The sequence below is a fragment of the Dendropsophus ebraccatus genome, chromosome 4, assembly GCF_027789765.1.
Source record: "Dendropsophus ebraccatus isolate aDenEbr1 chromosome 4, aDenEbr1.pat, whole genome shotgun sequence".
In the NCBI taxonomy this organism is placed as follows: Eukaryota; Metazoa; Chordata; class Amphibia; order Anura; family Hylidae; genus Dendropsophus; species Dendropsophus ebraccatus.
The window spans coordinates 57,434,003-57,450,650 of NC_091457.1; the positions used below are offsets into that span (position 1 = coordinate 57,434,003).

At 44.2% G+C, this 16,648-nt stretch overlaps 1 protein-coding gene across 1 annotated transcript in view; it reads right to left on the bottom strand.

Moving 5' to 3' along the window:
• NECAB2 (N-terminal EF-hand calcium binding protein 2) overlaps positions 1–16,648 on the bottom strand; it is a 143,937-nt gene that overhangs the window by 35,830 nt on the left and 91,459 nt on the right. The window contains exon 5 of the mRNA XM_069968421.1: positions 15,965–16,062. Coding sequence (XP_069824522.1) covers positions 15,965–16,062 — 98 coding nt within the window. The remainder of the gene's footprint in view (positions 1–15,964; positions 16,063–16,648) is intronic.

Consider the following 16,648-nt stretch of genomic DNA (forward strand, 5'->3'; position numbering starts at 1 on the left):
TTTGATATTTCAACAAATAATACATTTAACATTAAAATAAAAAAACAGCCTACCCTAATTCTTCTTCTTTTGCCCATCTGTAAAAAATAGGGGTGACCTGAATTTGGGTGTACTCTTTCCACAAGCCTTAGAGCGTCTGTATGGGCAGCTTCTATTTTACATACATCCTAAATAGGAGAATAAATTGACAGATGTCTTCTGAAAATGTTAGGCTCCTTATTAGTTCCATTTACTGAAAGTTCTCCCACACGCTGGCTTCCAGTATATGGTTTATGTTCTTCATATATATTATTGTCGGTTCAGGCAGACGCTTCCTTCTCACTGCACTACACGGCCATTAATATCTATCCAAAAAAAGGCTTCATCCTGACACCACAGTTTCTCTCTTGGATTAGTAAAAAGAGATAAATGACATTTCAGTCATCGAGAAACTTCCCATATGCCAAGTCCTTATATTAATTCCCCTGGCACACAGATTAGAAGAAATACATTCTTTGTACTTTCCAAGAAAAGGATATTTGTCTGATACTAGCTGAGGATAAAAAACGTCATTAATACCAGGGCAGATTTATCAATATGGACTGTACAGATGGAATAAGCGTGTCCTAAAAACCAGCGCTGAAGATTTATTCAATATTTAAAGGAAGAGATGATGCGAAAGAAGGGTTTACATATTCACTGCTTCTGCAATTTTATTTCTACTGGGAAAAAGAGGACTCACCAGTGGCTTTCCCAGGAAAATAAATAGGCTAAGAGTTAAGGTGAGGTCTAAATACGTACAAGTGTAATCAATTTACTATAGTCCAAAAGCACAATGGTTGGGTAAAATTAATAAAACAGCAATAAAAGAGGTCCTACCCAGACAATAATACTTTTAGGGCTCCTCTCCTAGCCACTCGCACATGGAGGTCCCCGGTCTCTGGAGGAGAGGAAGGCTGCAGGGACCGCAGGATTCTGAAGCTGTACAGCAGGATCAGGGGTCTGCACTGTGCCCCTCGTTCCTGATGTACAGCTTCAGCACCCTTTCCCGCAGTCCCTGTGGCCTTCTCCTACAGAAACAGGGGACCTCCATGTGCGGGTGGCTGGGAGGGGAGTGTGTGTGCCCTGGCTGAGCGGAGTAGGAAGGAGATACTGTGCTGGACTAATAAATATCCTGCCCAAATCACCACCAGCTGCCCCCCTGCCCCAGTCACCCCCAGCTGCCCGCCTGCCACAGTGACCCTCAGCTGCCCCCCTGCTGCATCACTTTCAGCTATCCCTCTGCCCCAGTTACCCCCAGCTGCCCTCCTGCCTCAGTCACCTCCCCCCCCCCCCCCATTGCCCCTGCCCCCTATTCTTTGTGATGCGCTGTCAGAGCTCTTGGAGTAGTACAAATAGTAAACAAATTAAACTCAGTGGTCCCATTGCTGTAGTCAAAATGGATCCTGGCCCTTCTCAATTTCTTCCTGATTCCTGTGACATGGTGATAATGCAGGAACTGTCTCGCTCGGCCAATCACTGATTGGGACAGGACACAGCTGCTCCCACTGACCGAGTGCGGCAGTACCTGCATAGTTGCAACACTACATAAAGCAAGATGAAGTTCAGAGCTGGGGACCAGGAACCCTTTTAATGCAGAACAGTTTGTTCCATTTGACCATTATATGAAGGACTACATGAAGTTTACTATAGGACTTCTGATACAGGGAAACACAATAGACGGCAGATATCCGAGACAGTATGTAATGTGTGCCTAAAATGAGTGCTAACATCAGGGCAGTAAGACTATGGGCCTTATTACACAGGACAATTATTGTGCGGAAAATAGTTATATTGTTCAAATTCAAATGGTAATTGTACTGTGTAATTGCTGCAATAATTGAAAAATTGTTAGGGTCCATTTACACAGGAAGATTATCTGACAGATTATCTGCCAAAGATTTAAAGCCAAAGCCAGAAACAGACTATAAACAGAGATCAGGTCATAAAGGAAAGCCTGAGACTTCTCCTCTTTTTAAAAACATTCCTGGTTTTGGCTTCAAATCTTTGGCAGATAATCTGTCAGATAATCTTTCTGTGTAAATGGACGTGGTATGGTGGTATTACATGGGCCGAGCAGGGCCTGATAATAACTGTAAACGAGCGCCGATCTACTAGATCGTCGCTCGTTTACTGGGCCTATTAAACAGCCCGATAATCGTTTAACAAGAGCTGCAAGGACATCGTTACCGCTGCTCCTGCCGTCCGCTTCTCCTCGGGTCCCGCACATGCTGTAGCTTCACAGCGGCCTGTCAGCTGATAGGCCGCTCAGCCAATCACAGGCCGGGACGACAGGAGCAGCCCTGGAACGCGGATGGGTAATGTATATCGTTAGCCGCCGCCCGTGCACCGCTATTACACGCAGCGGTGCGCGGTCGGCGCCCGACAAAAATAGGCTCTAACCTATATCAACGATCAGCCGATGATCGTTGTCATCGGCTGATTGTTGCATTTATTACACGGAGCGATAATCGGCCGAATCAGGCCAATTCTGCCGATTATCGTTCCGTGTAATAGTACCCTTAGTGTGTCATTGATTGTTAATTTAGATCTGACCCCAAAATCATTGTTAATTATTCACAAAAAACATTCGCTAATCGTTCGCTGTAATTCTATTGCCCCATAAAACAATCAGATTTGCTGTATGTTGTTAGTGCGGCTTAACCCCTAACTTTTGCTCACGTACTTTCAATACAAGCTCCATAATAAAGAAGATGAGAAATGCAAGAAATCTGTAATATGAGTATAGGTTCACCACAGGTGTTCTAAAATGAAAGTGGTCTGTAATGTGGTACTGAAGTCAGACTTCTCCTAAGGGTGCTAACACACACGACAGATTCGCAGCGTATTTATCTCAGTAAATACGACGGAAACTCGCAGGTTGCCTTAATGCGATTTTTGTGCCTGAAAATCGCAAGTGACTATGTAGAAAATCAGTCGAGAATCCGCAGCAAGTTTACTTTCCCATAGAAAACAATGGACACCAATATCGTTGCATATTATGTTGCGAGAATCTCAGAGATAAATACGCTGCGCATCTGTCGTGTGTGTTAGCACCCTTAATGGGAAAAATGCAGACCTTCTTTCTAGTCTCATACAACCTCTTGTTTTATATCACTATTCTACTAGTTCAATCATTTATATCTACTTTGATTTTGTATTAATTTTTGCCATAAATAGCTGTTTAGCTGTACTTTACTTGCAGTATAATCTCATTATAAAAATAGAAAAGGTACATACTCCTCACAACAATGTCTGTGCCAGATGTCAGCCCCTGGGTGGCAAAGTAACTTGTACAAATCGACAGCTTTAGAAAACAAGCTAGAAAAGCCTTCAGATATTGTTTGGAAAGAATAGATAAGTAGATATTTTTCTGTACTGCCTTGGAACTTCTACTAAGGAGATCAATGGAAACACCTGCTCCGAGCATTAAAACGTAGGGTGCCGAAGAATGGAATATTTGTCTTGTTTTAAAATAGAAAACTTGTTAGTTTCCTAGTTGCTTATCAGAGACAGTAACAAAAGTGAAGCCAGCTAAAGTCAATGTTCTGCGCTAAAAGTAGTAGTACACAGACACCTTTGGATTATTACAGTTCAGCACGGCTGGCAATGGGCTGGGGGTCTAAGTAGAACAACAATGTTTACAGATTAGATGCAAATAAAAGCTAATTATTCTATATTTAAAGCGTAACTTTAATTTACGTAGCCAAAAAATTAAATTACTCAAATAAAAAACCCACATGTTACCCTTTAAAAGAGCCCTGCATTGTGTCTGCATTGTATAGCTGGTGTGTTTGCTGAGATACTTCCGGTTGTTTGGCTCAGAAAAGTAAATGAAATGTACTCCTGGATGTCTGAAAGTGAGCGTGACCTACTCCTCCCCCTCATTAACCTGCACACCACAGCTAATCCAACTAGCAATACTTGCAATGCCTTTTTTTGCAATACTCGCTTACAGCTTATCGGTGCAGACCCCTCGACCCCCCCCCCCATAGAGCCTCCAATACTTAACCACTCCTGCCGGTCCTGCTGCCAAAGCTGCTCCCGCTGCGGAGATAGTCTGTGTGCCGAATATATAAATGAGAAGAGATGAGTCCGACGTTTATAGGAAATCACTGCTCCAGTGAACTCCTATGGACGTTGGACTAGTCTCTTTGAAAGGGGGTTGACCAAATTGCTGTTTCTTCCATGTGTTCTGGGGCAGTGAGGACAGCGACGATCAACATTGCCCACCGAAGAGTGGTGGTTGTGCTGCGGGAGGGGATTGCAGGACAGTGAAGGCAGGGACGTGGGCTCAAGTGTCTGAATCGGCGGTGGGGGGCTGTGATGGGGCGCTTTGCTTGGCTAAAAAAGGAGGTGGGGCGGAAGACCACAGCACTCTTCAGTTTTTATACTTTTTTTTTATAATGGAAGTCAATGGTAAAAAAACGGATCAAAACGGATGCACACAAATGCATCTTTGCAGAAAAACAGATTGCAAAATAACAGTGTGAACCCAGCCTAAGAGAAATCTCTTGCTGTCCTGCAAGTGAAAAAAGGGAAATGACTACTGTGGTTGGCAAGTAAGTATAGGTGAAACTAAGGTTTTTCTTTATATTTTTGCAATAAAAAAGGAGACGACTCCAGGTCCTAGCTAGCTCACGAGGAACGTGTGGACTAGCACATTACTCCATGAATGAAACCCACCTCTTCTGAAATAAACCATTTACATAGGTCATACTCACCATATCCAAAACACACCAGTATAATAGGATTAGCTAACTGGACTAGGCTATCTAGGGTGAGCTCCGCCTGGATTAAAGGGAACACCCACACCAGGTGGCATCTCTTTTTTAGATGGACTGGCAGGGGCTGAATATGGCCTAGTTATCTTGTTCACTTGTACTGACAAACTATACTCAGGACTTCCTGTAGAAGCCTTTTTTATGGCAATAATATAATAAAAGCTAAGTTTTACCTATACTTACTCGTCAACCACAGTAGTCATTTCCCCTTTTTTTACTTATTTACTCGTCTGTTTTAGACACTGTGGGGGCATCTTTTATCATGAACATCTGAATCCCTGATCTGATTAAGTTTTTTCTTGTCCTGAAAGTGCTACAATGTATGAGAAAATGTTTCTGAATTAGCACTGTATATAAGGGCTGACATACACCGCTATTATGGCTTTATGTCAAGTTCAATATAATTTATAGATATTATATGCTCAGTATATACATCAGGAAGCATTATTCAACTGTGTGGGCTGAAAGTACACACCAAACACAGTGTGAACACAGACCTCTTAAGGAGAGCTTATAGACGCCCACTAAACTCAAATAGGCTATGAATAGGGCCATATATTTAGTGCTTTCATGGGATCTGATGCCATTTAAGAGAGGCAGCAATTTCTGATTATATATATATATATATATATATTATTTTTTCCCCATGTATTTTATGTATGCCTAGCCACAAACTCTATGTAGTTGTGTTACTGGTCACCTGTCATCTAAAGGCTGTACAAAGTTTAAATAAAACACATCTTGTAAGCACAGACATACAGTGTGCATCATGGAGGAGCTCAGTCTGGTAACTAATCAAAGTTATTGTCTCATTGTCATGCCAAGAGGACTATAGATTTAGTGACTAGGTGATATAATTACTGCACGCTGATATCCCGTAAAAAACTTTGCTTTTAGCAGCAGAAAGACTATTCTTACAGAGCATTTACACTGTGGTCAGACAATAGGTGTCCAGCAATGCCCCCTCTATGCTGCACGTTCTGGACATAAGTTAAAAATGACAAAAAAAAAATGTAAATAAATTACAAACCATCCTGACATCTAGTGCTGCCAAGGGCCTCTTTCCTTCCTAGAGGGAACTGGCTAGTCTGTCACCTAAGCATAGCCATAGATAAACATAGATAAACAGATTGTTTGTGAAAAGAATACACTAACACCCATTAAAGTTCATGTCTGTCTCCATATTAGAGGGCATCTGTCATCACAGTAGGGATCTTGTAAATAATTCCTCCACTCAAAACCTTGGGTAAATCGGGCGCAGGTCCAAGATGTAAAAAAATTTATTTAAAATGAAAAATATTTATTTAAAAACACGAGTTTGGAAGTTGTGCTGACTCCTTAATCAAGTGTCTAGTGCAAAATACATTTTAAGATCCATAAAAAAGGTGTGCACATGTCAACATGTCCAGAACAAGCAGACTAACTACAGCAGGCATGGCACAGCAACTTGGTGTATGCAAATGACCCTGATTTTAGTCAGGCTAAAGTCAGTTGTTTTTTTTTACCCCAAAAGAAAACTGAAAGTGTTGTAATTCAGGTTGCCCCATAAGTTCTACATGATGAGCAGAGTTAGTAACCCCAACCTTGCTGCATCTATCTATAGCTAGAGTAGGTTCAAATTGGCAATGCCAGTTTGCTTAGGGAATTCCACGCAGGAACGGAGCAGGAACTGTGGGCGATGCATGTGATGGAAGCAAAGTATAATCATCAGCAAAGCTGAATTCCATTATTTATCTCATCCCGCTTTTTCTTTCTACACAGCTTACTTTATGATGAATACTCAAAATAAAAGCAGCCTACTAGGTTATATCACTTAAAGAGAAATTTCATTAATTCATCATGGGTTTTATTTCCCATGGAATTGCATATTTCTGACTTGATTGAGACCACTCCACAATGACAGGCAGGCTTTCTCTGACTTGTTTAAATTCTATTACATAAATTGCTCTTGACGTGCAGTGAGCGCACCTTACTAACACAAGTGAAGGCTCAGTTGCTGCTATTTTTATCGGCGCTTCGCAGCGGGCAGCGGTGACAAGTAAGCCCCTGACAGGAGAATTTGCGCTGTTATTTAATTGGCTGCCTATCAAGGACACTGTGGGGGGCACAGATTAGTTAGAGAGGGCAAAAGCAGCAGGATGAAAAAAAAGCCATTTATCTGTGGAAAGAATAGACCCAGATTTTTGTGTAATTAAACCCAGAAACATCTGATATTTTAAGCTTAATTTTTCTATATTTTTGGAACAGATATATTAGTTTAGAAAAAAATTAAAAGCTACGATTGACTGAAAAGCTCTATGAGCGATACTACAGCGAGATAATGAGTAGCGCTGATGGCCAACTGTGCTACTCAATTCTGGAAATCAGCAGAACAAAACTGATGGTTCAACAATCAAAGGGATGTCAAAAATAATTTACTGAGAGATGTATAGCAAGGTGCCGATCTACTCTAGCAGTCTGACTAGAAGAAAGAGGGTGGTTGACTTGTAAGAATAACATGAGATAGCAGGAATGAGAGGAAGCTGACTGGTTTTAAAAAAAATTATTCCAGGACCCAATGTAATTATTGTGGTTGCCACACATGGATGACCACTACCATCATGTATGACCACTACCCTCTGCAAGAGTACTACTTAGATTGGCCATCTATTTCCATTGACAACTAATAGTGAGTTGCCATTTGCTTTTGCTTCAGACATTTAAAGCAACTCTGTACCCATAATCTGTCACCCCCCCCCCCCCCACAAACAGATTGTACCTTCGGATAGCTGCTTTTAATCCAAGATCTGTCCTGGGGTCCGTTCCGCAGGTGATGCAGTTACTGTCCTAAAAAACAACTTTTAAACTAGCAGCCCAGTGCCAAACGGCTGTGGCCTAGATTGTATATGCATTAGGCTGGCAAAACCTCTCTGTCCCTCCTCCCCACCCAACTCATCATTAGGAATGCTCCAGGCACATTGTCTCCTATTCCCCACCTGTTTAGCCCAGCACATGGACTGGATCGTTAAGGCACCTGTACAATGTTCAGACAGGAGAAAATGTTCTAGGGGCATTCCTAATGATGAAGAGGGTGGGGAGGAGAGACAGAGGGGTGGTGCAAAGTTAATGCACAGATACTCCAGATGGGCATGGGGCTGCAAGTTTAAAAGTTGCTTTTTAGGACAATAACTGCATCACCTGCCGAACGGACCGCAGTACAGATCTTGGTTTAAAAGCAGCTATCCGAAGGTACAAGCAGTTTGGGGGGGGGGGGGGGGCAGATTGTGGGTACAGAGTTGCTTTAATAAAAGACTGTAGGAATTTCTTGCCAGACTATTGACAGGTCAGCCTTTTCTAACCCATAAGTCCTGAGGGTATCTAAGTACTGGAGCCATTGTTAGAAACTAGAAAAGGCGACTGCTAAAGTTGAAGTCATTCATAGAACAGAAATTTGTCTCATGCTCTAAAGGGCCTACAATGAGGTCACATTTACACTTCACCGATTTCAATCATGTATTTAATTTAATTCTTCATTAAACCTAGGGCTGCTGCAGTACTACTGCTACAGCGGCCAGCCCAGACAGTAAGGCTAAGCCTCTTCTATTCTGTGACCTCTGCCCCTATGAAGGCTAAAAGCTGCCATGTCTTCTTTCTCCGCTGGGCTGAACGCACACCTTGGATGCGTCTATCTTAATTAAACTAAATATATAATGTATGCATATTCCGTTTTCCCACTAAAGAATGTGATGGCATGTTGCTAGGATATATCATCACTTTCTGATTAGTGGGAGTCCAGCTGTTTTTGGGACCCTCACTAATCCTAAGAATGAAGTGCTTTTCTCTATTGATGCAAACTTTAGCTACAGTTGTTGGGGGTCCAATCCCTAGCACCCCCTCCAATCTGTTGCTTGTGCAAGTACTGCAGCCCCATTAGTGTTACCACCAGGTACAAGCTGGTCCATACTTGATCACATTACTATTTGTCCCGGCGGTTCATGGTATTCTAGTGATTCAGCTCCCAATGTAAACACTGAAGATGCAGCAACATTTAGGAACACCGCAGCTTGTAAAACAGCTGATTAGAGAGCTATCATGATCCTGTGCTATTCTTATTAGGAGAAAGCAACAGAAACCTAACAGAAAAGTGAACGTAGTCTTATGTAAGAGATCTATGTCAGTGGCGGATTAAATGTACCCTGGGCCCCGGGCTGTCCACCCAAACTGGCCCCCCCCCCCCCCAGTCAATTCGCCACCCAATCTGCGCCCCCCCCCACTGTCCCCAATAAACACTGCCTGCCTCCCCTCCCTGCTGGCCCCAATAAACATAATGTTTGGTCCCTTGCTGCTACCCCCAGTAAGCATTGCCCACCCCACCTCCACTGTCCCCAATAAACATATTGCCACCTCACCTGGTCCCCTGATGTTGCCCCCCCCAAGGTCACAGCAGCACAGAGGATGTCAGGAGAGGAGGGTGCTGATCTTATAGGAGAGGTCACAGTAGCACAGAGGATGTCAGGAGAGGAGGGTGCTGATCTTATAAGAGAGGTCCGAGCAGCACAGAGGATGTCAGGAGAGGAGGGTGCTGATCTTATAGGAGAGGTCACAGTAGCACAGAGGATGTCAGGAGAGGAGGGTGCTGATCTTATAAGAGAGGTCCGAGCAGCACAGAGGATGTCAGGAGAGGAGGGTGCTGATCTATAGGGGAGGTCCCAGCAGCACAGAGGATGTCAGGAGAGGAGGGTGCTAATCCTATAGGAGATAGTCCCCCTTTATAGATGGTCTCCCTCTTCCCCCCCCCCTTATAGATGGTCCCCCTCTTTCCCCCTTTATAGATGGTCCCCCTTTCCCCCCTTATAGATGGTCCCCCTCTTTCCCCCTTTATAGATGGTCCCCCTTTCCCCCTTTATACATGGTCCCCCTCTTCCCCCCTTATAGATGGTCCCCCTCTTTCCCCCTTTATAGATGGTCCCCCTTTATAGATGCCCCCCTCTTTCCCCCCCTTATAGATGGTCCCTCTCCCCCCCCACTTTATAGATGGTCCCCCTCTTTCCCCCCTTATAGATGGTCCCTCTCTCCCCCCTCCCTTTATAGATGGTCCCCCTCTTTCCCCCCTTATAGATGGTCCCCCCTCTTTCCCCCCTTATAGATGGTCCCCCTCTTCCCTCTCCCCCTTATAGCTGGTCCTCCTTTCCCCCCTTATAGCTCGTCCCCCTCTTTTCCCCCTTATAGCTGGTCCTCCTCTTTCCCCCCTTATAGCTGGTCCTCCTCTTTCCCCCCTTATAGCTGGTCCTCCTTTCCCCCCTTATAGCTGGTCCCCCTCTTTCCCCCCTTATAGCTGGTCCCCCTCTTTCCCCCCTTATAGCTGGTCCCCCTCTTCCCTCTCCCCCCTTATAGCTGGTCCTCCTTTCCCCCCTCCCTTATAGCTGGTCCTCCTTTCCCCCCTCCCTTATAGATGGTCCCCCTCTCCCCCCTCCCTTTATAGATGGTACCCCTCTTTCCCCCCCTTATAGCTGGTCCTCCTCTCCCCCCTTATAGATGGTCCCCCTCTTTCCCCCCTTATAGATGGTCCCCCTCTTCCCTCTCCCCCCTTATAGCTGGTCCTCCTTTCCCCCCTTATAGATGGCCCCCCCTCTTTCCCTCTTTATAGCTGGTCCTCCTTTCCTCCCTTATAGCTGGTCCCCCTCTTTCCCCCCTTATAGATGGCCCCCCTCTCCCCCCTTATAGCTGGTCCTCCTTTCCCCCCCTTATAGCTGGTCCTCCTTTCCCCCCCTTATAGCTGGTCCTCCTTTCCCCCCCTTATAGCTGGTCCTCCTTTCCCCCCTTATAGCTGGTCCTCCTTTCCCCCCTTATAGATGGTCCCCCTCTTCCCCCCCTCTTATAGATGGTCCCCCTCTCCCCTCCCCCCCCCCCTTATAGCTGGTCCTCCTTTCCCCCCTTATAGCTGGTCCTCCTTTCCCCCCTTATAGATGGTCCCCCTCTGTCCCCTCTTATAGCTGGTCCCCCTCTCCCCCCCCCCCTTATAGATGGTCCCCCTTCCCCCCCCCCCCTTATAGCTGGTCCCCCTTTCCCCCCCCCTATAGCTGGTCCCCCTCTTCTCCCCTTTATAGATGCCCCCCCAGTCAGTAAATAACACAAAAATAACAAAATACAACTCACCTACCCTGCGTTCCCCCGTCGATCCTCTCTCAGTCTGCAGTCTCCGGCTGAGCGCGGCTGCCGGGGGTGTCCGGTCCTCTCCCCGGCAGCGCGCGCATCACACAGCTCCTAGTGCCGCCTGGGCCCTGACTTCCGGTACGTGCGCTCCCAGTACCGGAAGTCAGGGCCCCAGGCGGCACTAGGAGCTGTGTGATGCGCGCGCTGCCGGGGAGAGGACGGGACACCCCTGGCAGCCGCGCATCAGCCGGAGACTCTTGTGACCGCAAGCAAAACAATGCTTGCGGTCACAAGAGCCTGCAGTGGCGGGGGGAAGGGGGCCTCCCGGGCGGCATTATAATGTGGGCGGCAAGGCATGGGCCCCCCCGGAGCCTCGGGCCCCGGGCGGCCGCCCAAACCGCCTACATTATAATCCGCCATTGATCTATGTATACATCTATATATACAGTAATACAGTGGTGCCTTGGATTACAAGCATAATTCGTTCCAGGACTGTGCTTGTAATCCAAACTAATCTTAAAGCAAAGCAAATTTTCCCAAAAGAAATAATTGAAATGCAGACAATTGTGACAATATGTGATATTATAAGTTACTGTACAGTAATGGAGAAGATGGGAAACACAAGGGCTGACAGAGACTGCAGGGAGCATGAAGGAATGAGCAGGACAGATGTGGGCACATACATGCAGCACTCTCTGTCCGGGGAGAGAGGGGTTCCAGCTATGAAGAGATTACCTCCACTGTCCTGTCCCCTGATGTAAGCCCCAGCCTGAAGTGGATCTGCCATGATTTGGAAGGTGAGGGAGACTTCCATGGTCAGAGTACAGTGCTGTAGACCCCGCTATGTGGACCATGCCGCTCCCCCACCCCTCCTCCCACCCAGTTCAGGGAGCTCTTAAACCAAAGCAATGCTCTTAAACCAAGTTTCAATTTTGAAAAACTGTGAGCTCTTATTGCAAAACACTCTTAATCCAAGTTACTCTTAAACCACGATACCACTGTATATATACATCTCTCTCTCTCTCTCTATATATATATATATATATATATATATATATATATATATATATTACTTTTGAGATTTCCTTTTCCCCTTGCTTGTAAATGTAAGTGTACCTCTAGGAAAGAACAGCTACCCAAAATGAAATGTGTTCAGCTAACAGGGAAGGTGCACTTTAAAACATTAATTAAAAAATATCACTAAGATGTTTCAAAGGTTGTCATGTATTAGTTTTCAGTTTACTCCTTCAGACTAAGAATACTATTACACTGCCGACTATGGTCCAATCATTTTAGTACACAAGCTGCTCGTTTACTGGATCTATTAGACAGCTCGATAGTCTGGCAGTAAGGGCTGCATGGATATCGTTAGCGATGTCCAGGCAGCCCACTGGATAGAATATTGAATATGGCAATAAGTGGCCTCAATGGTACGTTAAACTTTCCATGAACCACAGTCCAGTATTCCTCCGGAGCGCAGTTCATTGAGACCATTGTGCTACACTTTTTTTTTGTTTTATTAACATCTTCAGGTTATAGGCTTTTGAAAAGATATTGTTACAGTCAGGAAAAATTGAGGACAGAAAACCCCTGGCTGCTTTGTGAGGTCACCCATCTAATGGACTGAAGAAATGCCTAAACATGCTGGTCTGACGAGTACTCAGCCAACATTGGCACATCATCTGTTAAATAATGTACAGCATATGGGGGTCTGCTGTCTTTCCAGAATAACAGAATGCCGTGTTCTGCGCCCTCATTAGTCCCACGCTATGACCCGCTGACACTGCAGGCCTCAAAGTGTTTTCTTCAAAACCAGGAAAAGAGAAACCGCACAGGCTGCAAATAAATTAAAGAACAGAGACCTTGCAGTTCTGAGAACAAAAGTCCAGATGCAATCTGTGGGGGACGCCACTGAGGAGAGGGAAAAGCACTGATATCCTAGATGACATGGATGGTAACTGTATAATCATATTGTGCACACACGCAGCAGTCCAGGATATCTATGGTTACTGCTTGGTGTAGGGTCCAAATAATGTGGACATTGATAAATGAGTAAATGTATCTGATGTGATGACCACGCATGAATGAGTCCTCTGCAAATGAAGGTGAATAAAAGCTGGCTGAGCAGGTGTCAAGTGGAATCCTTTTTTGGATTTTTCTATTTTATTGCTCTTTTTGCAGGCTACAGCATGACATATATTGAAAGGTCAAATATCCAGTTATCACCTTCAAAAACCTAATGTTAAAGGAGTTTTCTGGGACTTCTTTTTATTGATGGACAATCCTCAGAATAGGCCATCAATATTTGGTTGGTGGGGGTCTGGCACCCAGCAACCAGCTGTCTACCAGAGCTACAGTGCCCACATACGCAGTAAACAGAGCTGTGTATTACATTATGTAGTGACCGTGCTGGGTTACTGCCATTGAATTGAACCCTCCCCGATCACAAGAAAAGAAGTCAATTATACCCCTGGAAGACCGATTTGAGCTTTATACAGTAAAGCGCTCTTAGTGCAGCCTCTGACCTTAACCTCATATAGTCAGATTATTGCATAGGAACATATATTTTAAAATTTATATATATATATATATATATATATATATATATATATATATATATATTTTTTTTTTTTTTTAATCTTTGATTCATTTACATCTGGATATCCAAAATGGAGAATGCAAAGTCCTTCAACAGCACAGCAGTAGTCTACTATCTTATAAAACTGTGTGTTTAAGCTATAGTATACACATATTATATGTCTCCTTCCCCTGTATCTATGGATAATAAAGTTTATACGGCACAGCTGGATACTTTCCACGTAGATTAAGAGCTTTGGGAAAATGATGGGAAAAAATAAAATGATTTTATGACATTTTTGCAACAAAGAATACAAAGCAATTTACAGACACAGTAGGGGCTAATATGTGACAATCCCATCATTTTACAAAACTGTCATACTGTAAGTACAAGATGTCGCCAGACCCCCATATTGTCACCGCAGCCCCTCTGAGATAATAGAAGTATATTTGCTCACTTTGAGTCGACAATGTACAAGCTGTCACCAACTATGATATCTGTGTATGATATGTGTATGGGTTTGATATCTGTACACAGGGACTCAGGTGAAAAAGAATCAATATTGGCCTCTTTACTACATAGCATTCTAATAGACATGAGCTGGCACATCTAAATAGTATCTGTAGAAACATCACATTCTGATTCTGACAATCACACATGAGCCAATGCTACATAGGCGCTGCTCATTCCTTCCTGCTCAGGCAGCCATAGACATCACTTTTGTTACTTCTACCATATTAATTTTGCATCAAAAAGAAGATCTCCCATACTCTTCAGGAAGAGGTCCTGCAGCAGTTGCGGTGTGTTCATTAAGAAATAATACATTCTCAACATTTAATTATTTAGGCTGGATTCACATTACTTTAATGTAAGCTGTCCTGAGTATGTCCTGAGTGATGTCGACATATATTGCAGTGCACTATAGCATGCCCATTTAGTATAATGACCAGAATCTGGGCAGCTAGTGACTACGCTCAAGTGGTTCCTGCATGTCAGAGTCCCGCTGAATAAACATATATGTATGTACAGTATGAGTCCCGCTAAACATATGCAGGAAGTGGCCTGGATGTTGTACTAGTATGTAGCCTCTAGCTAAGTTCAAGCAATTAAAGTGAGCCCAGTTCAGACCACCCACCATTTTTGAAGCCCGTCTTTGGGCCTGTTCTATTTTATCAAAATGTTTTTGCAGGAGAGGTCTTCAGAATTTGCTTTCACACTGCGTTTTTGCTGTCTGTTTAATGGAAAAAACAAAAAAAAAAACTAAACTAAACTGTCTTCAATTGTTTTTCCATTGATTTCCATTCCATAGACCAAAAACGCATCTATGTTTTAATGCATTTTTTTTAATAATCAAAGTCAATGGAAAAATAGATGAAAGCAGATGCACAGATGTTTTTTCCGTTAAAAGGATCTGTTAGACAGCAAAAACGCAGTGTGAACCCAGCCTTAGCCGTATACCATGCAAATCCCACAATGTCTAATAGCCACTTCATACGGAGTAAAACTGACGGAATTCCGCAACATGTCAATTATTCAGAGCGGAGAGAGGATGCACGTGAGCCCTCCCATAGACTGCCTGTATGACACAAAGGCTGGTGGGATTCCATGGTGGAACTGTAAGCCAGTTTTACTCTGTGTAAACTGGCCCTTACAGTGAGTACAAGTCTTCCCAAATATTTACCACAAGTCAGTCAATCTGTGTAGGCCTTTGACTGAAGTGCATAAAACATATTCAGAGATGTTCCGTCAGTATTACTGCAACTAAAAGGGAACTGTGACCAATTTCCAAGCATCCATCTACAGTCACTCGACAAACCTGTGCTGTGAGGAGAACTTGTTTTCTGGATTGTGCACAGTGGTCTTCAGTAAAATGTATCCCTGTTAACAAGTTAACTGTGTGTCTAGATAGTCCCTATTGGAAACAGTATCACAGGTAGCCCCCCCTAGGCACCTTGCCCTGTACACCCTGGTGTCAAGGATTTCCTATACTTGTGCAGACCCTCATTTATAAAAAGTCTGTATAGGCCCTAAGGGGGCATGGTTAGGTGGCCACAACTCCATCCATGACATTACAAGAGACTTTTCCCAAGAGATTACTACCCTCAGCTGCCCTGTACTATTAGGGCGGGTTCACACTACGGAATTCTCGCGGGCGGAATTCCGTCAGCTGTCCGCCCGCACATCTGGGCGCCTTTCCGCCGGCCCCATAGACACCATTCTATGGGCCGGCGTATTCCGCTATACGCTGAAAGAAGTGTCATGTAATTTCCTTTAGCGGCCGGCCCATAGAATGGTGTCTATGGAGCCGGCGGAAAAGCGCGTGCCCGTGCGGGCGGACAGCTGACGGAATTCCGCGGACATTGTCCGCGAGAATTCCGTAGTGTGAACCCGCCCTTATACCCATCCTCCTCATGGCCACCAAATCTTACCAGATGACAAACCTGCAGCTCACCTTCTTGGTGTAATCCATGGCCTTCAAGATAGATACATTGAGTGTTTCCAGTGAAGACAGGACATCTTCATAATCTCCCATATGATCTGCAAAATAATCTGTAAAACAGGATTCCAGATCAGGAACTGGCAGTAGTACACACACACACACACACACACACACACACACACACACACACACACACACTACTTTTAATGCCTGAAAATTATGGTTTGATGTTCTTTGTGGTTGTAATACATTATTAAATTACTTTGTCCATTAAAGGGGTTGTTCACCCGAACATGTTTTTCTTTCAGATCAAGTTGCGTCAGAAAGTGCCAGAGATTTGTAGTTTACTTCTAATTAAAAATCGCCAGTCTTTCAGTACTTATCTTCTGTATGTCCTGCAGGAAGCGGTGTATTCTTTCCAGTCTGACACAGTGCTCACTGCTGACACTTCTGTCCATGTCAAGTACTGTCCAGAGCAGTAGAAAGTCCCCATAGAAAACCTTTTCTGCTCTCTAGACTGGAAAGAATACACCACTCCCTGCGGAATTTTTAATAGAAGTAATTTACAAATCTCTGGCACCAGTTGATTTGAAAAAAAAAAAATGGTGAACAACCCCTTTAAATGTCTCATTGATGGACATCAGAGCTGTAGTGACTGTTACTTATAGTCCCAGACAGATAAGTGAGACATGTCTA